Source organism: Apis dorsata, unplaced genomic scaffold (genome assembly GCF_000469605.1).
Source record: "Apis dorsata unplaced genomic scaffold, Apis dorsata 1.3 scaffold_231, whole genome shotgun sequence".
NCBI lineage: Eukaryota > Metazoa > Arthropoda > Insecta > Hymenoptera > Apidae > Apis > Apis dorsata.
The window spans coordinates 638,958-655,733 of NW_006263513.1; the positions used below are offsets into that span (position 1 = coordinate 638,958).

General features: G+C 41.4%; 1 protein-coding gene across 17 annotated transcripts in view; it reads left to right on the forward strand.

The window, feature by feature from the left end:
* Positions 1 to 16,776, forward strand: part of LOC102673156 (RNA-binding protein Musashi homolog Rbp6) — a 795,620-nt gene that overhangs the window by 323,595 nt on the left and 455,249 nt on the right. For all 17 annotated transcript variants that reach the window (XR_004150497.1, XR_004150496.1, XR_421780.2 and 14 more), the window contains one exon: positions 11,808 to 11,889. Coding sequence is in view for 14 of the 17 variants with exons in the window: in XM_031510495.1 (XP_031366355.1) it covers positions 11,808 to 11,889 (82 nt within the window). In the remaining 3 variants the exon portion in view is untranslated. The remainder of the gene's footprint in view (positions 1 to 11,807; positions 11,890 to 16,776) is intronic.

The following is a 16,776-nucleotide window of genomic DNA, read 5'->3' on the forward strand; positions in this document are numbered from 1 at the left end:
AAGGAAGCGGGCATTCCTCGGCCGGCTGGACGAGGAGAAACGGAGAGGGGTCGAAGTCGAAAAAGCTCTGGAGCCGTGTTGGAAGCTTCTTAAGTCGACGCGCGCGAGAGATCGCAGAGGCGGAACGAGAGGAAAGGACGAGAGACGGAGAGGATCGTATAAGTGAGACGTGGAACCAGTGGCTTAGCGTTACGGTATTATCGTATGAGAATCTCTCATCGGATCCAATAGTTGGGGCGCGCGGATGTGGAATAAAGCTCATCAAGGATTCAGCCCGCAATCCGCATTCGATGAATTAAAGATGTCGCCGCGAGTAACAAGAATGAAATCTTCCTTTCTTTCGTCCCTCCTCTTTTCCATTCGTTGCTTCCATTTTTCCTCGACTCTTTCTTTTTTTCCCTCTTCCCCCTCTTCTCTTCTTGCCTCCTCCATCAAAGGGGCAAAGAATCTTCCTTCCTCCGGCAAGCGTGGAATCGTGCCGTCTCGATTACGAACAGGGATTAACCTCGGCCATTGGCAATCAGTTGGTCGAAAACAGAAATTCACGGAATTGAATTTAGATGGATTAGAGAAGTATTTGTTACGAAGGAAATGATTCGAAGGTTTCTTTTTCGATCTCTCGCGTCTTCGAACAATTTTCGAAAGGATGAGGACAACTCTCTCTGTTCTCTCTCTCTCTCTCTCCAGACGAGAAACCACTTAATACAAACCTCATCAATGACAAACCGCGACCGGTTGGCTTAATATCGCGTATCTCGGTGCCAGATCCCAGCTTCGATCATCGGTATTCATCATCGTTTTGCACCGCGCGAGGAGCGAAATGGGTCGTAAGTGGGTTAACCGCGAAACAGACGCGAATACCGCTCTGATAAATGGACAAACGTATGGACGTACGTATGGATGATGGCGAACGTTGAATAAAACGGCGAAGTGTGCTGTGTGAAAGTTGCGGGCGGGCCGAAAAAGCGCACCCAGATAGGGTAGTCGAGGGGAGAGGGGAGGTTGGATCAGCGAAAGCGGAAGTGTCGGTATCGAGGCGAAGTGTCAGCAGAAAATCGCGCGACTAGCGTCGGGGAGAAAGAGAGAGGAAAAGGGAGATAGAGTGAGAGAGAGGGAGATAGATAGAGAGAGAGAGAGGTACGATCGTGAAACGGAGAGACAGAACGGGAGGGCGTTAAAGGGGGTGGGTAGATTTGTACCTGCGTGGTTGCCATCATTAGGATGGTGGGCCATAGCTGCAATGCGGGCACCCATTGCGACCGAGTGGAGGGGCAGAGACCGGGTACCCGCGATGCACCGACTATGCACTCTCACTATGCACCGACTATGCACTATCACCAGATCCTAGGGAGTGGGGTTGGCTCGCGGCCAGGTAAGCTCCAGGTTCTGTCATCCCTCCTACGGTTACGGTAGCGCCTATATGCGCCTACGAAATCAACCAACCCCCCTCCCCACGTCGTCTTCCCTTCCCGTAGGCCCACCTCGTATCGCCCCTGTACACGGATCGGCCCTCGAGGAAAATGACTAACCAATATGTCTTGCTCGTGGTTCACCAAAAGCCCGTGGTTGCATAAAGCACACGCGAATGCTTTTATCTTCTTCCCGGTTGCTCGCAATTTTCTCCCATTACCGATATTAGCGGCCCTCCTCTCCTCTTTTTCTTTTCTTTTTTTTTTTTCCCCTCCCTTTTCTTTTTTTATTTTAAATTCCATCGATCCGACTTCAACGGGGGTCCCTCTCCCCCTCCCCTCCCTTCGCTTTGAGCAGAGAATACAGCTCGTTGGGCTCTCTCTTGAACGTGAATTTCAGAGATGGTGATCGATGCACCGTTTGATCCGGAGCCGGAGACCTGCTCCCGACCGAGGATACGCCTCCATCGAGGAGAATTTTTGGTAGGGATCTCTTTGATGTTCCTGCGTTGTCTTTTTTTTTTCTCTTCCCTTCTCCCTCCAATGTTGCTCGTTAATACGGTGATACGTTCGAAGAAACGATATCCATATTATTTTGCGAGTTGTTCCCAGAATATCTGGTAGTAATTACAATTACTATTATTATTATTCTTTTTTCATTATTTTGAGTAAAGTTCAGATCAGAATTAGCAATAATCCCATACATTTATCGTCGTTTCGATCGAGAATTCCTTTCATTCCAATTTTAACGCGAAATGAGATAAAATCTCGTAGGGAAACGAAACTCTCGAAGATTCCAATCAAGGCAGGAGATTTCGGGATCCGACGTGGCCGGATTATCCTAAGTTTATACTTACAGCGCCGTTAATGGCGCAGCTCGTAAAAGCCGGCGAGAGTGTAAGCGTGGTTATCCTTTTGGGATGCTGTGCATTCGCCAAAATAGACCGGCACGCGAACGAGAGCAACGTGAGACCGCTTCTCGCCCAACCTTTCCCCTCGCAACCTTCCTCGACTCCCTTTCTTCTCCTACTCGACTCCGGCCCGAGATGTAGCCCGAGAGGTGGACGGATGATAGGGTGGCGGTGTAACTCTCCTGGTACGCGTTCCCGCCTCGGCCAACGAGCAGGCAATGTTTATTTGTTTATTCGGTGTACACGACACCCGGGTGTCGTCGGGTAATTACTGTCGTCCACCACGGACAACTCGACGAAACTGCCTGCCGCATGCCTGCCGCCAACTGCTGCTCCAGGGTTTGTTGAACTTTGATGCAACTTTGAAGGATTCTAATTCTCAGATTTCGTTATACACGCATTTCGTTATCCCGATCGATCCGCCCTCGCGTAATCTGTCTCTGCTCTCGAAATTGGGTATCTGTCTCGCGAAAATTTGGGACGGAGGGAAGTACTTATTTCTATGATTTGAAAAATTGTTGAAAGAAGAATTGTCGGGAGAAACTTCATTACTAGAGTATCCCTAGTCTCGTTCCACACAAACTTGCCCATTTACAGAATTTATGCTCGGGAACATTCTCGTTCAATAGGAAAACCACCACAGGATCCAAACAGTCGAACAAACTTTATCCCCTTCCTCCGCCTATCCATGAGAATCTTCCTCTCCCCCGTTGTAACACGGAGTAACGAGTTCCTTTTGAGGACCTAGAGACATTGTGAGCCATTAATACTAGCTGTGGTCTCCTTCTCCTTTCCCCTATATCTATTTATCCGTCTCTTCTCTCCTCGTCTGAGGAGGGGGAGGCTCGTAACACGGTGCAGTAACTTCGCGTTTATTCAAATGATGCTTTAGGTCGAGCCTTGAGCGTCCTTTAGCGAAGGATAAGTAATCCTGGCGGATTCGCGGGAGAGACGTGGAGGAAGAAGAAGAAGAAGAAGAAGAAGAACGCGAGGAGTTGCGAAGAGCTTGGCGGAGGTGGAAGGAAGATCGGGGAGAGCGTAGGCGTTCAAGGCGAATGGTGGTTAAAGGAGAGCGGAGATAAAGAGGGAGGGGAGGGGGAAAAAGAGGCGACGCGAAACTGCGAGCATAGGCGGATAGAGTGAGGAGGAGGAGACAAAGGGATGAAGAGAAAGAGGATAGATAAAACCATTCGTTTCAATGAACGACGCTCTGGAATGGGAGAACCAACCCTCCCCTCCCCCCTTCCTATCCTTACCACTCCTAGGGTATCCACGTTTCTGCTATAGAATGGGATAGAACTCGGTATATAGAACTTTATGCGAGTCCTCTCTGAATAGAAAAACACTCGAGGAGACCAACGCTTGCCATCTCTCTTTTTCTTTCTTTCTTTCTTTCTTTTTTTTTCATCCCTCTCCTTCAGCTTTCCTTCTTACCTTCCTCGGTTGCTATGCCGTCTCTCTATACTATTGCCCTCTCTCTTGCATGCTGCCCCTCTCCTCTCTCTCTCTCTCTCTCTCTTTCCCGATTACTTCTCTTGCCTGGATCTCATTTGAATGAAACTCACCACCCCGGCGTCCTCCCTTTTTCTCCTATTCACTATCGCCCCCTCACAGTCAAGGCTGTGCAGCTTCCTTCTCGACAGTACCAACCAATATGTTCCCGAGGACTCGATTTCACCAGCAGTAGCGGGGTCTATGATGCGAGACGAAAGATCTTTTGGGGTGCAAAGGCGACCAAACACGCAGAAAAGAACGCGGAGAAAGGAAGGAAGTAAGGAAGGGAGGGAGGGAGGAAGGAAGGAAGGAAGGAAGGAAGGAGGAAAGAAGGAAAGAAGGAATTGAAGGATTGCGGGGGACCACGTTATCGGTTGAATGGTAATTCTGAATTTCCTTCACCGGGCAATCTTTTCGAGGTCCCCTCCCCCACCCTACGAATTGATAACTGAGAGAATCTGTACGTGGAGCAGACGTGAAGTAACTCTCTCTTTTTCGATGTATGAATGGTCGAGGAATGTTTCTTAATTCGAGGTTGATAATATTTGGAGAAATTTCCTGGAAATTTTCAATTGTCGAGTTGGATTCTTCAATAGAAAACTGAAATTTTTTGCTCGTTTCTAATTTGTTACCAAAGAAATTGTACAAAACTAGTGTTGGATAAATTGTATTCCTCGCGTTTATTCAAATGTGTACACTTCCTAGTTTAATTACAAATGTTTCGATCAACGTATCTCCGTTGAATTTGGTTCATCTTCCAATTAACTTCATCGTACATTAATTGTCATAATTACATCGTTACATATTATGTCATTCATAATTACATAATTGAATTATTATGTTATTATTATTATTATTATTGCAGTTGTTAAATTATTAATCAAATCACACGAAAGCCAAACTGATTAACTGATTAAAGTCTATCAAAGATAATTATCGTGCCTCTGAAAAGTTAAATAGCATATTCGTATGTATTCTGGTGTTGAAACCAAAAATTATATCACGAAGATAAATATGTACATGTAATTAATAAACTGCGGATTTTAATGGCAAATAATATTTCTTCGTATTCACATACATTTTGCACGCATTATATATATTTGCATAATTTATTTAATTTAAAACTTGATCAAGCCTTTTTATAAAATCATAAAATGAGCCTGAGATCATTAAAAACGCGAAAATTTACCCTTTCAAATGCCCTTTTCATTTATCTCGATCCGACTTCCGGTTCCCGAGATATCATCGCGTAAAGAAGAGAGTAATTTTTATTCATTTATTATCCTCCATCTTTCTCTTTATCCCTCTCGCTCGTTACACTGACCTATCCCAAATTCCAGACAAGTGACAGACACGATTCCTGGGGAAAAAAACGTGATACTCCTCTCCATCTGAAAAATATGTAGGTCACCAGGCCGCGAATCCATTCATTCTCACTTGTGCATTACGCACACTTTGAAGCTTTATATAAGCCTTCGCAACGGATTATTAAATTATTATATATTATTAAATTATCGGGATAAAACAAAAAAATAACCTCAACTCGGCGTGGTTTCCTCTCCACCAAGTTTTCGACGATGAAAAATTTCGATCTCTTTATCGCTACGTGTTGTGAAAAATCCAAGCCTCGTCGCGAACCGAACGCAAATGCATTTATTAAAATGATATCAGCGATTTCGATTGCTCAAAATCTTCTCTATCCTCTCAGCCGCTCGTTGCACGCTCGATCAATTATTTCAAATATCCATCTTTCCAACGAAACCGGAGCCGCGTCTGAAATATTTCCCGGCGCAAAATTCCTTCTTCCTACCTTTCAAACCACTTCTCTCTCGTCCCGTCCCGTCTCGGCAGAGCAATCCAAATAAAACTCGCCACTGGCACATTTCAGAGCGAGGCACTCTCAAAATGAAGGCCTTACGTCTTCCAGAGGCGGCACGGCTCACGGCGAGGTCCCCGGCCGGTGAAATATTAAACTTATCCTTATCCAAATCCGCGCCGCGTAATTTCCTTAAGTCCTGGGGCCGTCGTTCGCCGAATTGCAGCGCCCGCTTTTTTAATAAGGGAACGATTGCGAACAAAGTCGCTGCTGCGCCAACCTGGAGGAGGGATGGATGGGAGGAGAGGGAAATCTATTCGAGGGGACGGATCGAGTTCCCGCGGGATTGCTCGAGACGTTGAATCGCGGCCACGGACAGAGAGAGAGAGAGAGACACCGGCAGTTTCACCGGATCTGAATATTTCAACGCGGCGCGCAACCTTTGCCCGCGAAGGAGCTCACGGAAGGAGCTTAAATAATTTTATACGGGCCGTGAACACGCCGAAAATCAAGGATCGGAAAAGGCACTTTCCGGCCAAAGTAATTTGTTCTGTATCGTAGCGGGAGGAGAGAAAAAGTGGTTGGGTGACGAGAGAAATGGAAGGCCGGCACGCGATCGTTTCGGGGCGACGTGTGCGGTTGATGTGGAATCGAACTCCCGTTACACGGAAATTTCAGTTCGGTTGAAACTTGGGAAATTTATTCGTGACGAAGGATAATTATTTCCAAACTATTTTATTCTTTTTTTTTTGAATCAGCTATTAGAATCTTCGATTCGACGATACACGAAGTTGTTTCATGTTAAAATAAATTCTGATTCTTGTTGCAATATTCAAAATTCTAAACCAAGATGGAACTTATTAAGCGTAATCCGAGAAAATGAATAAACGGAAAGGGAAGGAAGAAGAACTGTTTCGTATTATTGGATTTGCCAATAATACTTTACTAAATTTACCAGATATCTGGATCATAAAGCGTTTCAACTTATTTTACTATCGTTGTCGACACAAGCGCGTCCAATATAGTGAGTTAATCACCGTTATTTATATTAGTCAGACGCTAATGCACACCGAATTAACGTGTATCCGAGCCGAATCACGCGCGAGGAAGTGTCAACCGCGAGGGAAGCGCAATCGCTAGATGGCGTGTCGCTTGTCGGGAACACTTGTGGACCCCTTTAATCTTCCGACGGCCGGGTCGAGTGCATCGACCATCGGTGAAAGGAGGCGGGATCATTCGATAGCCAAATGTTAAGAGATCGGAGAGACGGTTAAAGGATTTTATTCGAAAGGTTAATTGGACGTGATATGGATCGCGTCTTTATAAGGGCGAGAAATTTCGAAGATCTGTCCAAGGGAGAGAGAAGGAGAATCGATCTCGAACGATTCGTAAGATATCACTTTGGCGGGTATTAGGGAATGAAATTTATTGGAGAAAGCGTACGTAATTTTAGGGAGATGTTGAGGGGAACGAGATAATGCGTTGACTGATATGCATACATTATACTTGAATGTTAAACAGAAACGATGCACGTCTCTGTTGCGCGTGGAGAATAGAATGCTTTTGGGTTTTGTCTGTTTGTTTAGTGAAGATAGGTTGATATTTGTTTTGACTGTCGAGATTTGTAATGAAAGCTACGCAGATTAAAGAGACGAAGATTTAAATGATTTTCGCGTTGTTTATGTTTGATAAAATATTTTTAAATTATTTATTATTTTTCATTTCGAAATTTGTTTCTTTTTTAAAATAATGTTCGAAATATCGAGATTATAGCGTGTTAGAATTTCGTCGTATTTTCGAAATTGTTAATTGCCATTGACGTTAAATAGATTTCGAGTTTGAGCGATTTCGTATAAGGGATTATAGTATTACGCGACACAAAGCAATAATTCATTTGTCATGCGTGATTTATTGCTAATAAGTGTTATTGAAATTCATTTCGAATGCGCGTTTCGTAGCACTAAATGCACGACGATTGATATAATTTGCGTTATGGCATGCGATTAATTAACCCGTTTATAATTCAAGAAAGAAAAAAAAAGGGAAAAGTCAAATTACCACGTAACTGACCGCCATCTTATTAAAATTCGAAACGGGGATTGAAAATATTAAAACGAACAATTTTTCCCATTTATGCGATTAACATAGATAACTATGTGCGACGAGATTATTACATTTCACTGAAAAAATGGAAACCCCTGACAGGAAACAAATCGTAATGACACTTTCACCAGATTCATTGGCGTGGAATAGGATCAGGCCAAGAAGGAGTGCATCGTTGGGGAATCCTCGCGTGAAAAATAACTTCTTCTGAGGAACAATTAAGAAAATGATGCCGATAAATTTTCGTAAAGTCACAGAACCGTTTTAAAAGTGTCTCCTCGTGAACGACGTAATTGCTTCCATCAATCCGCACCGAGACAAATTAAAGTGGCATCACCGAATGCTCTATGGCCTCTTAGATTTAACGACGATTTCCATAGTTTCGAGGAACGGATAGAGATGAACGGGTCTCTCGATGGGTTAGAATGTGTTAAACACAAAAACAGCGGAAGGGGATAAATTAGAAAATCCATAGGAATGAAATATTTTAAAATATTATTACATTACGTTGAATTGCATGGCAATTCAACGAAATACGGATCAAATATTTCAAACGAGAACGAAATCGTTTCAAAACCGTTTGACAGAGGAATAAAAAAATCTTGCAATATATTGAAGAATAATTTTCCTATTATACAAAAAAAAAGAAAAAAAAAAAGTAGATAGAAGTAAATCGAGAAAAGTAAAATATCTACTATCTAGTGAAATATTACTTCCTTTTTCTTTTTGTACTTATTACACTTTCGATATTCATGCCAACTCATAAAAAAATGATTAAGCGTTGCTAAAGTTTCCAGATATTCTACGTCGTCATTAGTGGCGCACAAATAACAGTTCAAATTACCCGCCGTTAGTCGCTGGTAAAGAAGGGCCCGCCTTAATTTTCCGAGAATACTAATTAAGTATCAGTAATTAATTCCGCAGGTTGATGTAATTTATGCGAACAGCTCGTTACCAAACAGGTGGTATTCACCGGCTAATGACCTACGAACACCAATAATTCATTGATTAACGCCATCTACTGAATAAACAATAAGCGCTCTACTTTCCTTCTCCTTCTCTCACACTTTCTCTCATCTCTCTCTCTCTCTCTCTCGCTTCCTTTCGTTTTGTTTCTTCTGTGTCTCGAACTCGCCACCCTTTCCTCTCCCTCTCTTCTTCAATGTAACAATCAAATTTAATAAGACACCGCGATAATTCATTACAGGTTGGCTCGAGTGGTTTCTGAAAAGCGAGCGAGAAATTTAATACTTTTCCAAGATACACCTCCGAAAACATTACCTTAATAGGAGGTCTCATTAGATCTTAATTGTATTCCAAAAGTGTTCCACCCCATCCGAAAAATAAATAAATAAAAAATGAACGAATAAAAGGGAGGGAAGAGATAAAGCTCCGTTCGAGGAGCGTGTTTCGAGATTTCGATTTTATTTCTTTCAGAGATCCACGGTTAAACACCCGTGAGATAAACGAAGAGGCTAAGGAAGATAAGTGAAACGTATGCAAGATAATGCTTCTTGGCCGCTTCTATCGTGATAGCCGATCGGCAATTTATCGAAGCCGAACACCGTTCGCGACCGAATAGGCAAGTAACTGCCGAGCATTACGAGCTCTTCACAGCGATCTGGATAAAATAGCGTATAATTAGATAGGGTGTAAGATATATTTGGAGCGTGTCCATGTTGGCCTACGGCCAGAGTTCACCCTTTTGATATATACTCGCGAACGAGGTCAAGAGAGTGCCCTAGCGTCACTCTAGGGATAGATTCCCGGATTCTCACCGTTCGAAAACACTGGTAACACGCGGATTGATTAAATTCTGTTATAAATTATTGGCCTTTATTTGATTTCAATCGAGGCCAATCCGCAGTCCATCCAATACGCGCGAACGATGGCGGTTTTGCGTTGTGGTTTTTATTAGAATTTAATGCGGCAAAAATTTTGATCGGTCGTCGGATGACGAGAAACGTGACACGTTTCATAGTAGAGTGTAACAACGAGTTTTAAGGGGATTGAAAGTTGTATGATTGGAATTTTGAATTTCTTTAAAAGTTAAATTATCAAGACACATTTTGAAATCTATACGAATTTTTTTGGAAGGGAGAAATTCGAGGAGAGAGAATTGGAAACATTCGAAAAGGGTAGCACGATTTTAAACAATTCTAGAATTCTTGAATATAACGAGGATTAATTTTGTACTTGTCATTATTTTATTTCTTAAAAAGAGAAAATTTCGATTAAATTTTATTGAACGAAGGTTCGCACGTAATTTATTATGCAAGATAAAGAACGATTTGTCGTTCTTCTTTGTTGTTTTTCTTCGATTATCGGCTTTGAGTGCTTAATCAATTTTTATGCTACTTAACGAATCCTTATGTCGGTAGTTGATAAATTTTCGAGCCGTTTCCCCGTTCATTTTGCAAAAGTTTGATATCAGATATTTCTTAATTACACGTTGCGGCTTAACTTGTCAAGTGTGCACAATTAATTTTCTACGGTGTTAAGCTAAGCTAAAGCTCTCTTGTGGACGCACGCAGCTTGTTCACAAATGACGTGGATTACGCTCGATACTGTCGACTTACATTGTTATGTAATAATTCTAATTAGCGTTAACAAACCTCCGCCCTACCACCCCTACTCATTGTTTCACGGTATTGATGATTAGAATTACGAGTGCTTTTACTAATCAATACGTCCACACGAATAATACATTATCAAATATCTTTAATCATTTTGAAATACGCTTAAATCGAATAAATGTATGTAATAAATATCTTGATAATAATACGTCAAAATAATTATACTTTATCAAAATTTCGTTTAAATATTACTTCCTCGAATAAGATTCATTTGCAAATCTTTGCCAAATTAAAATTCTTCGTTTTCGATTGGGGAGATTTGGTCAGAATCTTCGCATCACCTAATATATAAGTTAAAGTTAAAATTTTCCACGTACGTAGAACGAACGAATACACGAATTCACGTTTAAAATTCCACCTTCGACCGCAATGATGTTCGAGCTCTCCTTCGTTAAGAGATTCACGTAGTATCCGATATCAAAGGATTCACTTGTCCATTCCGTGGCGTACAACGTTCCCGTTCGCGTGCCTCGTTGTTTCTAGTTCGATTCACAAAAGGTCTACTCCCACATCGAGGCGGGGTACGATTCGAAACGAGGGGAGAAACGGTAGCAGATAAGGTAGCCCCGATTATTCACCGTTGAAATTCAGTTCCTCGGGTATTCGCAGCGCGATGGCTCAACGAAAAGCCGGCGTAGCGACTGATTTGCTAAAATTATTCTTTGGGTTGAAAGTAACGAGCGTGGTGTTGCCGATAACCGACAGGAAACGGCCACTCGTAAATTCTCCTCGTATCATATGATTCACGGAATGGTCTGGTAGTAGTTTCATTATGTTCTACGTAATTGGTGACTCGACCCAGGGGGCGCCACTGTTCCGAAAATGGACCCTCCCTTTCCCCAAGATAACGCCGTCTAATAAATCATATATGCAACCTACCAACCGTTCGAGAAATTTGTCCTTATCTTCCTTCCAATCGTTTGTAGGAAAATTATTTTTTTTATAGTGAACGTGAAAAATCTTAATATTTAACGAAGTTTTGATAACTCTGAAGTTAAACCGGAAATTAAATACTTTTATGTTGATTTAATTTAAGCGCGAAAGTTCGAGAATGACGTAAAGAATTAATAATTAAATCAATATATTTCGTCCTTCGACGAAATTTATCAAGAATACTTTATCTAATTATATTCGTTAATAGGATGATGAGGAAAAAGTTAACAAACGAATCTATTATATAGAATGCGTCAATATATTCATGGAACATTATTTCGATCGATTCTAAAAGCAAACAAAAAACACAAATAATTTCGCTTGTTATAATTAAAACCTGTTTGTTCATAAAGAATTTCTAGAAGAAAAGACGTTCCACGAATATATTAACACCCAATATTCTATTTAATCATTCCTAACAAATTAGATTAATTAAAACTTCGAGCGAAACTTTTATTACAAAAAATTCTAAAAAATAATCAACATCATCTTTTTATGATTACAGAGAGCCTAAGGGAGTACTTCACCAAGTATGGGGACATCACAGAAGTCATGGTCATGAAAGATCCCACCACGCGACGATCAAGGTAAGCGAGTAAACCTTAAACGCGTTAACATCCCCCATTAACAGGATAAACAACAAATTTCCACCATGCGAAATTTACACGACGCGTCGAAATTTGAAATCGATCGTTCATCACGATTCTCTTTCTATCTCGCTTTATGCACCGCGATAACGGTTCAAGAAGCGTCAAGATGCCTTTTTGAAACAGCGACGCGAGAATATTCGCGATCCCTCATCTTAGCCGCATTGCTTTTATAGAGCATCGTTTCCTCCCTGAGTTATGGGGGCGTTTGACGTTCGCGGATTCCTAGACCCCTTATTAGCAGGGGAATTCTGCGTTCGCGTGATCGCATTTCCTTTCGATGATCGCGAACATGCAAACCCCGAGCTCTGTTCTTCTGCGCATTATGCTAATAAATCGGATTAAAACAGGCCACGAATATATAATATTAGTACAGTGGTGTGTAATATCGGTATTCGTTGGAACAATTATTGAACGATGGGGAGGGAGAGTCGTTGGGATATCGTTAGCCGCGATAACAACTACGATAGAACAGGGGAGAAATGCCAATCACGTTTATGCTTTTATGAATTTGCAATAGTGGGTATAATGATCGGTTGGAGGATGATCGAAAAGTGGGTGTCACGATTACTTGTTGATGTACGAGCGGTGGTCAGTGATGATTAATTTGCGGGGATATTTTGATCCTTGGGAAGAACGGCGGTAATGCATAGCTGGATGCATAGTTCCGACTAACTCGGTTAAACTTGTTAGAAATAGGGAAAATATCGTCGATGACTTCGATAACGGTAGAAAAGATCGATAATTAGATTCCCTTGATATTTTCTAAAACATTGGAATAAAACTTTCAACTAGTTATTAACATAAATTTCTCGTTGTTATACATACTCATTGATTGCAATTACGAATCATTATGTATTTTCCAATTACGAATCGTTTTCGATTGATTAAAAATTGATCGATCGAATGAAAAATTCGCAAAATTAGATCCGAGTTCAACCTCTTCCAATAATTCTCAATAATTAATACAATCGATGAGAAAACACGGGGCGAAAATTGGGAGGGGAGGGATCGCGTTTCCATCGATAAAAAGCAGTTATCGGACGGATGAAAAAATATCTCTTAGGAATTGGCAATCGAATTTCGAGGCGCGCCGATAACCTATTTTCGCCGCGGACCGATCGTTTCTGATAATGTCCCGCGATAGATACGAGGGAAGGGGTTAACGTGCACGAAATCCGCGTGCGCGCAGATGCGAGGCGGGTATGTGGTGCAGCACAAGCGGCGAGTTGATAAGTGCGATGCATCTGCGGTAGATAGGGAAAGGAAATAATGGGCGCATGGGATCGCTCCCAGGTAAAGCTAGCTCTCGCTCGTTCGTTGTCACATTTATCTGGCTGATAAGTCTATTCTTGGCCACCGCATCTCGGCCTACCATCTTCGAATACGTGGCGCGTGCTGTGTACCTATAAACGTTACGTGTCATTATTAATGCCGCGCATCGGAGTTGCCGAAATAGAGCTGTGCACTCGAAGCTTTTGATACCGGATACCTGAAAATCTTTAATTCCATGTATATATATATATAATATCTCTAATAATTCGTGATATTTGGCATAATTTTAATTACACGGATGATGATTGTATTGTGATAACGATGAACGTTTTGCGATAATTTTGTTGTAGAATTTTCTGCAATTTATGAATTTTTCTTTATTGATTAACGAGTTGTGTGTCGCGCACTATTTATTCCCTTCTTCTTTATACCTATTCGTGTAAGCGACAAAAAGAAATTACAAACGGGTCGAAACATGGGATATACGCGTATTCCAAACATCAGGAAAGATCCGCCAAGCCTCTTATTCTAATTCGAGATATTTCCATAGGCATTTTACATACGTATTGATGGTGGCAAATGCTCACGTGCTCCTTTCAACGCCGTCATCTCGCTATACATCTGTCGAATAATAACGTTCGAGGGAATCGAGCGGAAAACGTAAATCTGTTTGATCGTCGACGAGACGAACGATTTACGAAGCATCGGGCGTATCCGCTATTGGCGCTCGAAGCCACAATCGAATCGAGAGAAGAGTTTAATAGCTCGTACGAAGGGGGAGGAACGGGAATTTATCGATGGTTTTAATAAGTTTTGCCTCTGGTCCCTTCCCCCTCGACGCGAGAAAACCGAAATAATCCTCGGCGTTCTCTCCTAGATATTGATGACGTCATTGCCGTGTGTGGCCTCTGCGGGCGAATTTCTGCCTTGTTCCTCTTCTTCGTATCGGGAACACCGGTAAATACGGAAAGGCGAGAGTAACTGACAGCACGAAGATTGGCATGTCTATAAATAAATGAACCTCTTCTGCTGAATATATATTTCTCGCCGTCCCTCCTTATACACTTTGGAACACTCGAAAACCGAGATTCTCTGGCGCGTTTCATCTCGTCGTGCGTATGGAGATTTCGAGAAGAGTTTGGAAAAGTTGAAAATTGAAAGTGGATATTTTACATTTTGAAAAATTTAAATCGAATAATATTTCTATTCTTTTTCTGGTATTAATTAATCAAACTCCTCTGCTTTCGAGATGCGTACAATCAAGTGTTACAATTTTTTGAAAATTGAGAAAGAAAATGAAAAAGAAGAAAAGGTTGAATCAATAAGGCATTTTTGTTCCATCGAAGTTTTTAAAGTTTTGTGGAGGAATAATGGATATATTTATGAAACGATTCTTTTATTCCTTCGAAATTCGATTTCGTTCAACCAATCCTCTTTCTGGGTTACAAACTTCCAGAATCAGAGTGATTTTCTGTCGTTTATTACCCCATTAGCGTATTCATTAGTCTCGTATGACACGGCTGGCAAAACGATACACATATTTCGAGTTATTATTCAATTTCACCTGACCAATGCCTTTATTCCAGCTCCTATTTTTCGCTCACGTTTCAACGTTTATTATTCTTCGATACAATCGTAACGAATTTTCGAAGAAATGAAAATTTTTCGCAATTTTTTTTCTCTTTTCTTTCTCAAATTCGAAGGACCTTTCCTCGATGATGTATCTTACTGCACAAATATCTTAATCTTTAACAAATTCACTTCGAGTGCAATATCGAAACGCGATCTCTAAGAGAAAATTATCTTTTCCTTGTATAAAGGGGACGAAGAAGACGAGCGAACCCGTTCATTCTTTGAACTCTTACCAGAGATAGTTGCTTTCCGTTAATTCAGATTCCGTTACAATTTGCACAGTTTCCCTCTAATTGTATCTTAACAGCTGATGCAAATTGTCCAAAGTTCTGGTTAAGTTTCCAAGTGAAATTGTTGCGCCGTGACTCGGTAACCTTGCGAGCTCGTCTAGACGTTTCGCTTGTCGGGGCCGTAACACAAAAACAGGTATTTTCACCTGGAGGCGAAATCGAGCAACAGTTACGGCGCGAGGAGGAGGAAGAGGGAGGATGAAGAGAGGTCGAGTCTGGGAAACGGAAAATCCACGCGCGCCGGTTACGAACGGTTAAATGCCGGCATCAGAGTAATTACCGGTTTTTAAGTGGAGGAAACGAGGGGACGACAACGACCACGACGTCGACGAGGGTTGAAAAGAAGGGTGAGAGAGGATCGACGAAGAGGGTGTGTCTAGCACAGGTGGCTCCGTGGCGAGGGTGGGCGGGCGGTCGAATTTCAAGTGCAAAGTGCTTTTCGAAAGTGGATTCCCGCTATTTTGTCGCGATTGCGTTTCAAAAATTGCAGTTGCAACATATTTTCTAACGATTGGAAATTATAGATCGTCGAAAAATTCGATCTAGACGATTATACTATTCGACGATTTTATTTCGAGGTGATTGGAGAAAGATATTCGATTATATCGTTAATGTTTGAAGCGATTAACTCGATTATCAATTATTCCAGGGAAGGATCGAGAGAAAACAAGTTTCTCTTTTCGATCATTCATCAACGTTAATCACCAAGATGAAATTTTTCATGCTGAAACTTGTATACCGTGAGATGTATGGAAAGGATATAGTTATCCTAACTTCGATAAATTAAATTTTTAAACGTTAGAATATATTATTACCTACGATATTTATGGTATTTATGGTAACCAAGTCTTTCATTACACTGCAATTTACGCTGTATTACTTTCATACTAAAACAATATTATCGTCATGAAGTATATTATTAAGCTACACTTACTTTGGAGTGTATATCATGCGAATTGTGAAGTTAAATATGATAATCCTTGAATGTTGCTACCACGTTTCAACGTTATATTCATTAGAACATTCATAATTTCTAGAATAAATAAGTAATGTTAAAACCACACACTTCTCACGCAAAACTAAAAAATTAAAATTAAACTTGTCGATCGTGTTTCGAAAACGATCTTTTATCTTTCATCTATCTCTAAACTTTTCGTTAATTTCACCTTAAATAGACGCGGATATTTGCCTGTCCATTCCATTTACACGACGAATTTCGCCCATTACGACGATACACGAGCACTCGAAATATCGCAGATTCCAGCTTGACACTGTTGTTGCCTTGATAATTCATTACGTTCGTCACGATGTACTTAGGGTAATGCATTCCACAAAATGGCACGCTTTCATGATTTACGTTGTTCCTGTGTGAACAAGGAGACGGCCCATCTTTTGATGGCTCAAAGCAGGGTACAAACGTGCAATCGAGAGGCATATTCGAACCATTGCGCGATTTTGATCGTTGGATCAAGGATCCTACCACTTTGACGCATTGCTTGACACTGAAAAGACAGAATAAGAAACGTGTGCCGGCTCGTTCACGATGATTTGACAAGAGACGATGTTCTACGTACGACCAGTCAGTGGAAACTGTGTCACGGTTCTTCTTCTTCTTCTTCTTCTTCTTCTT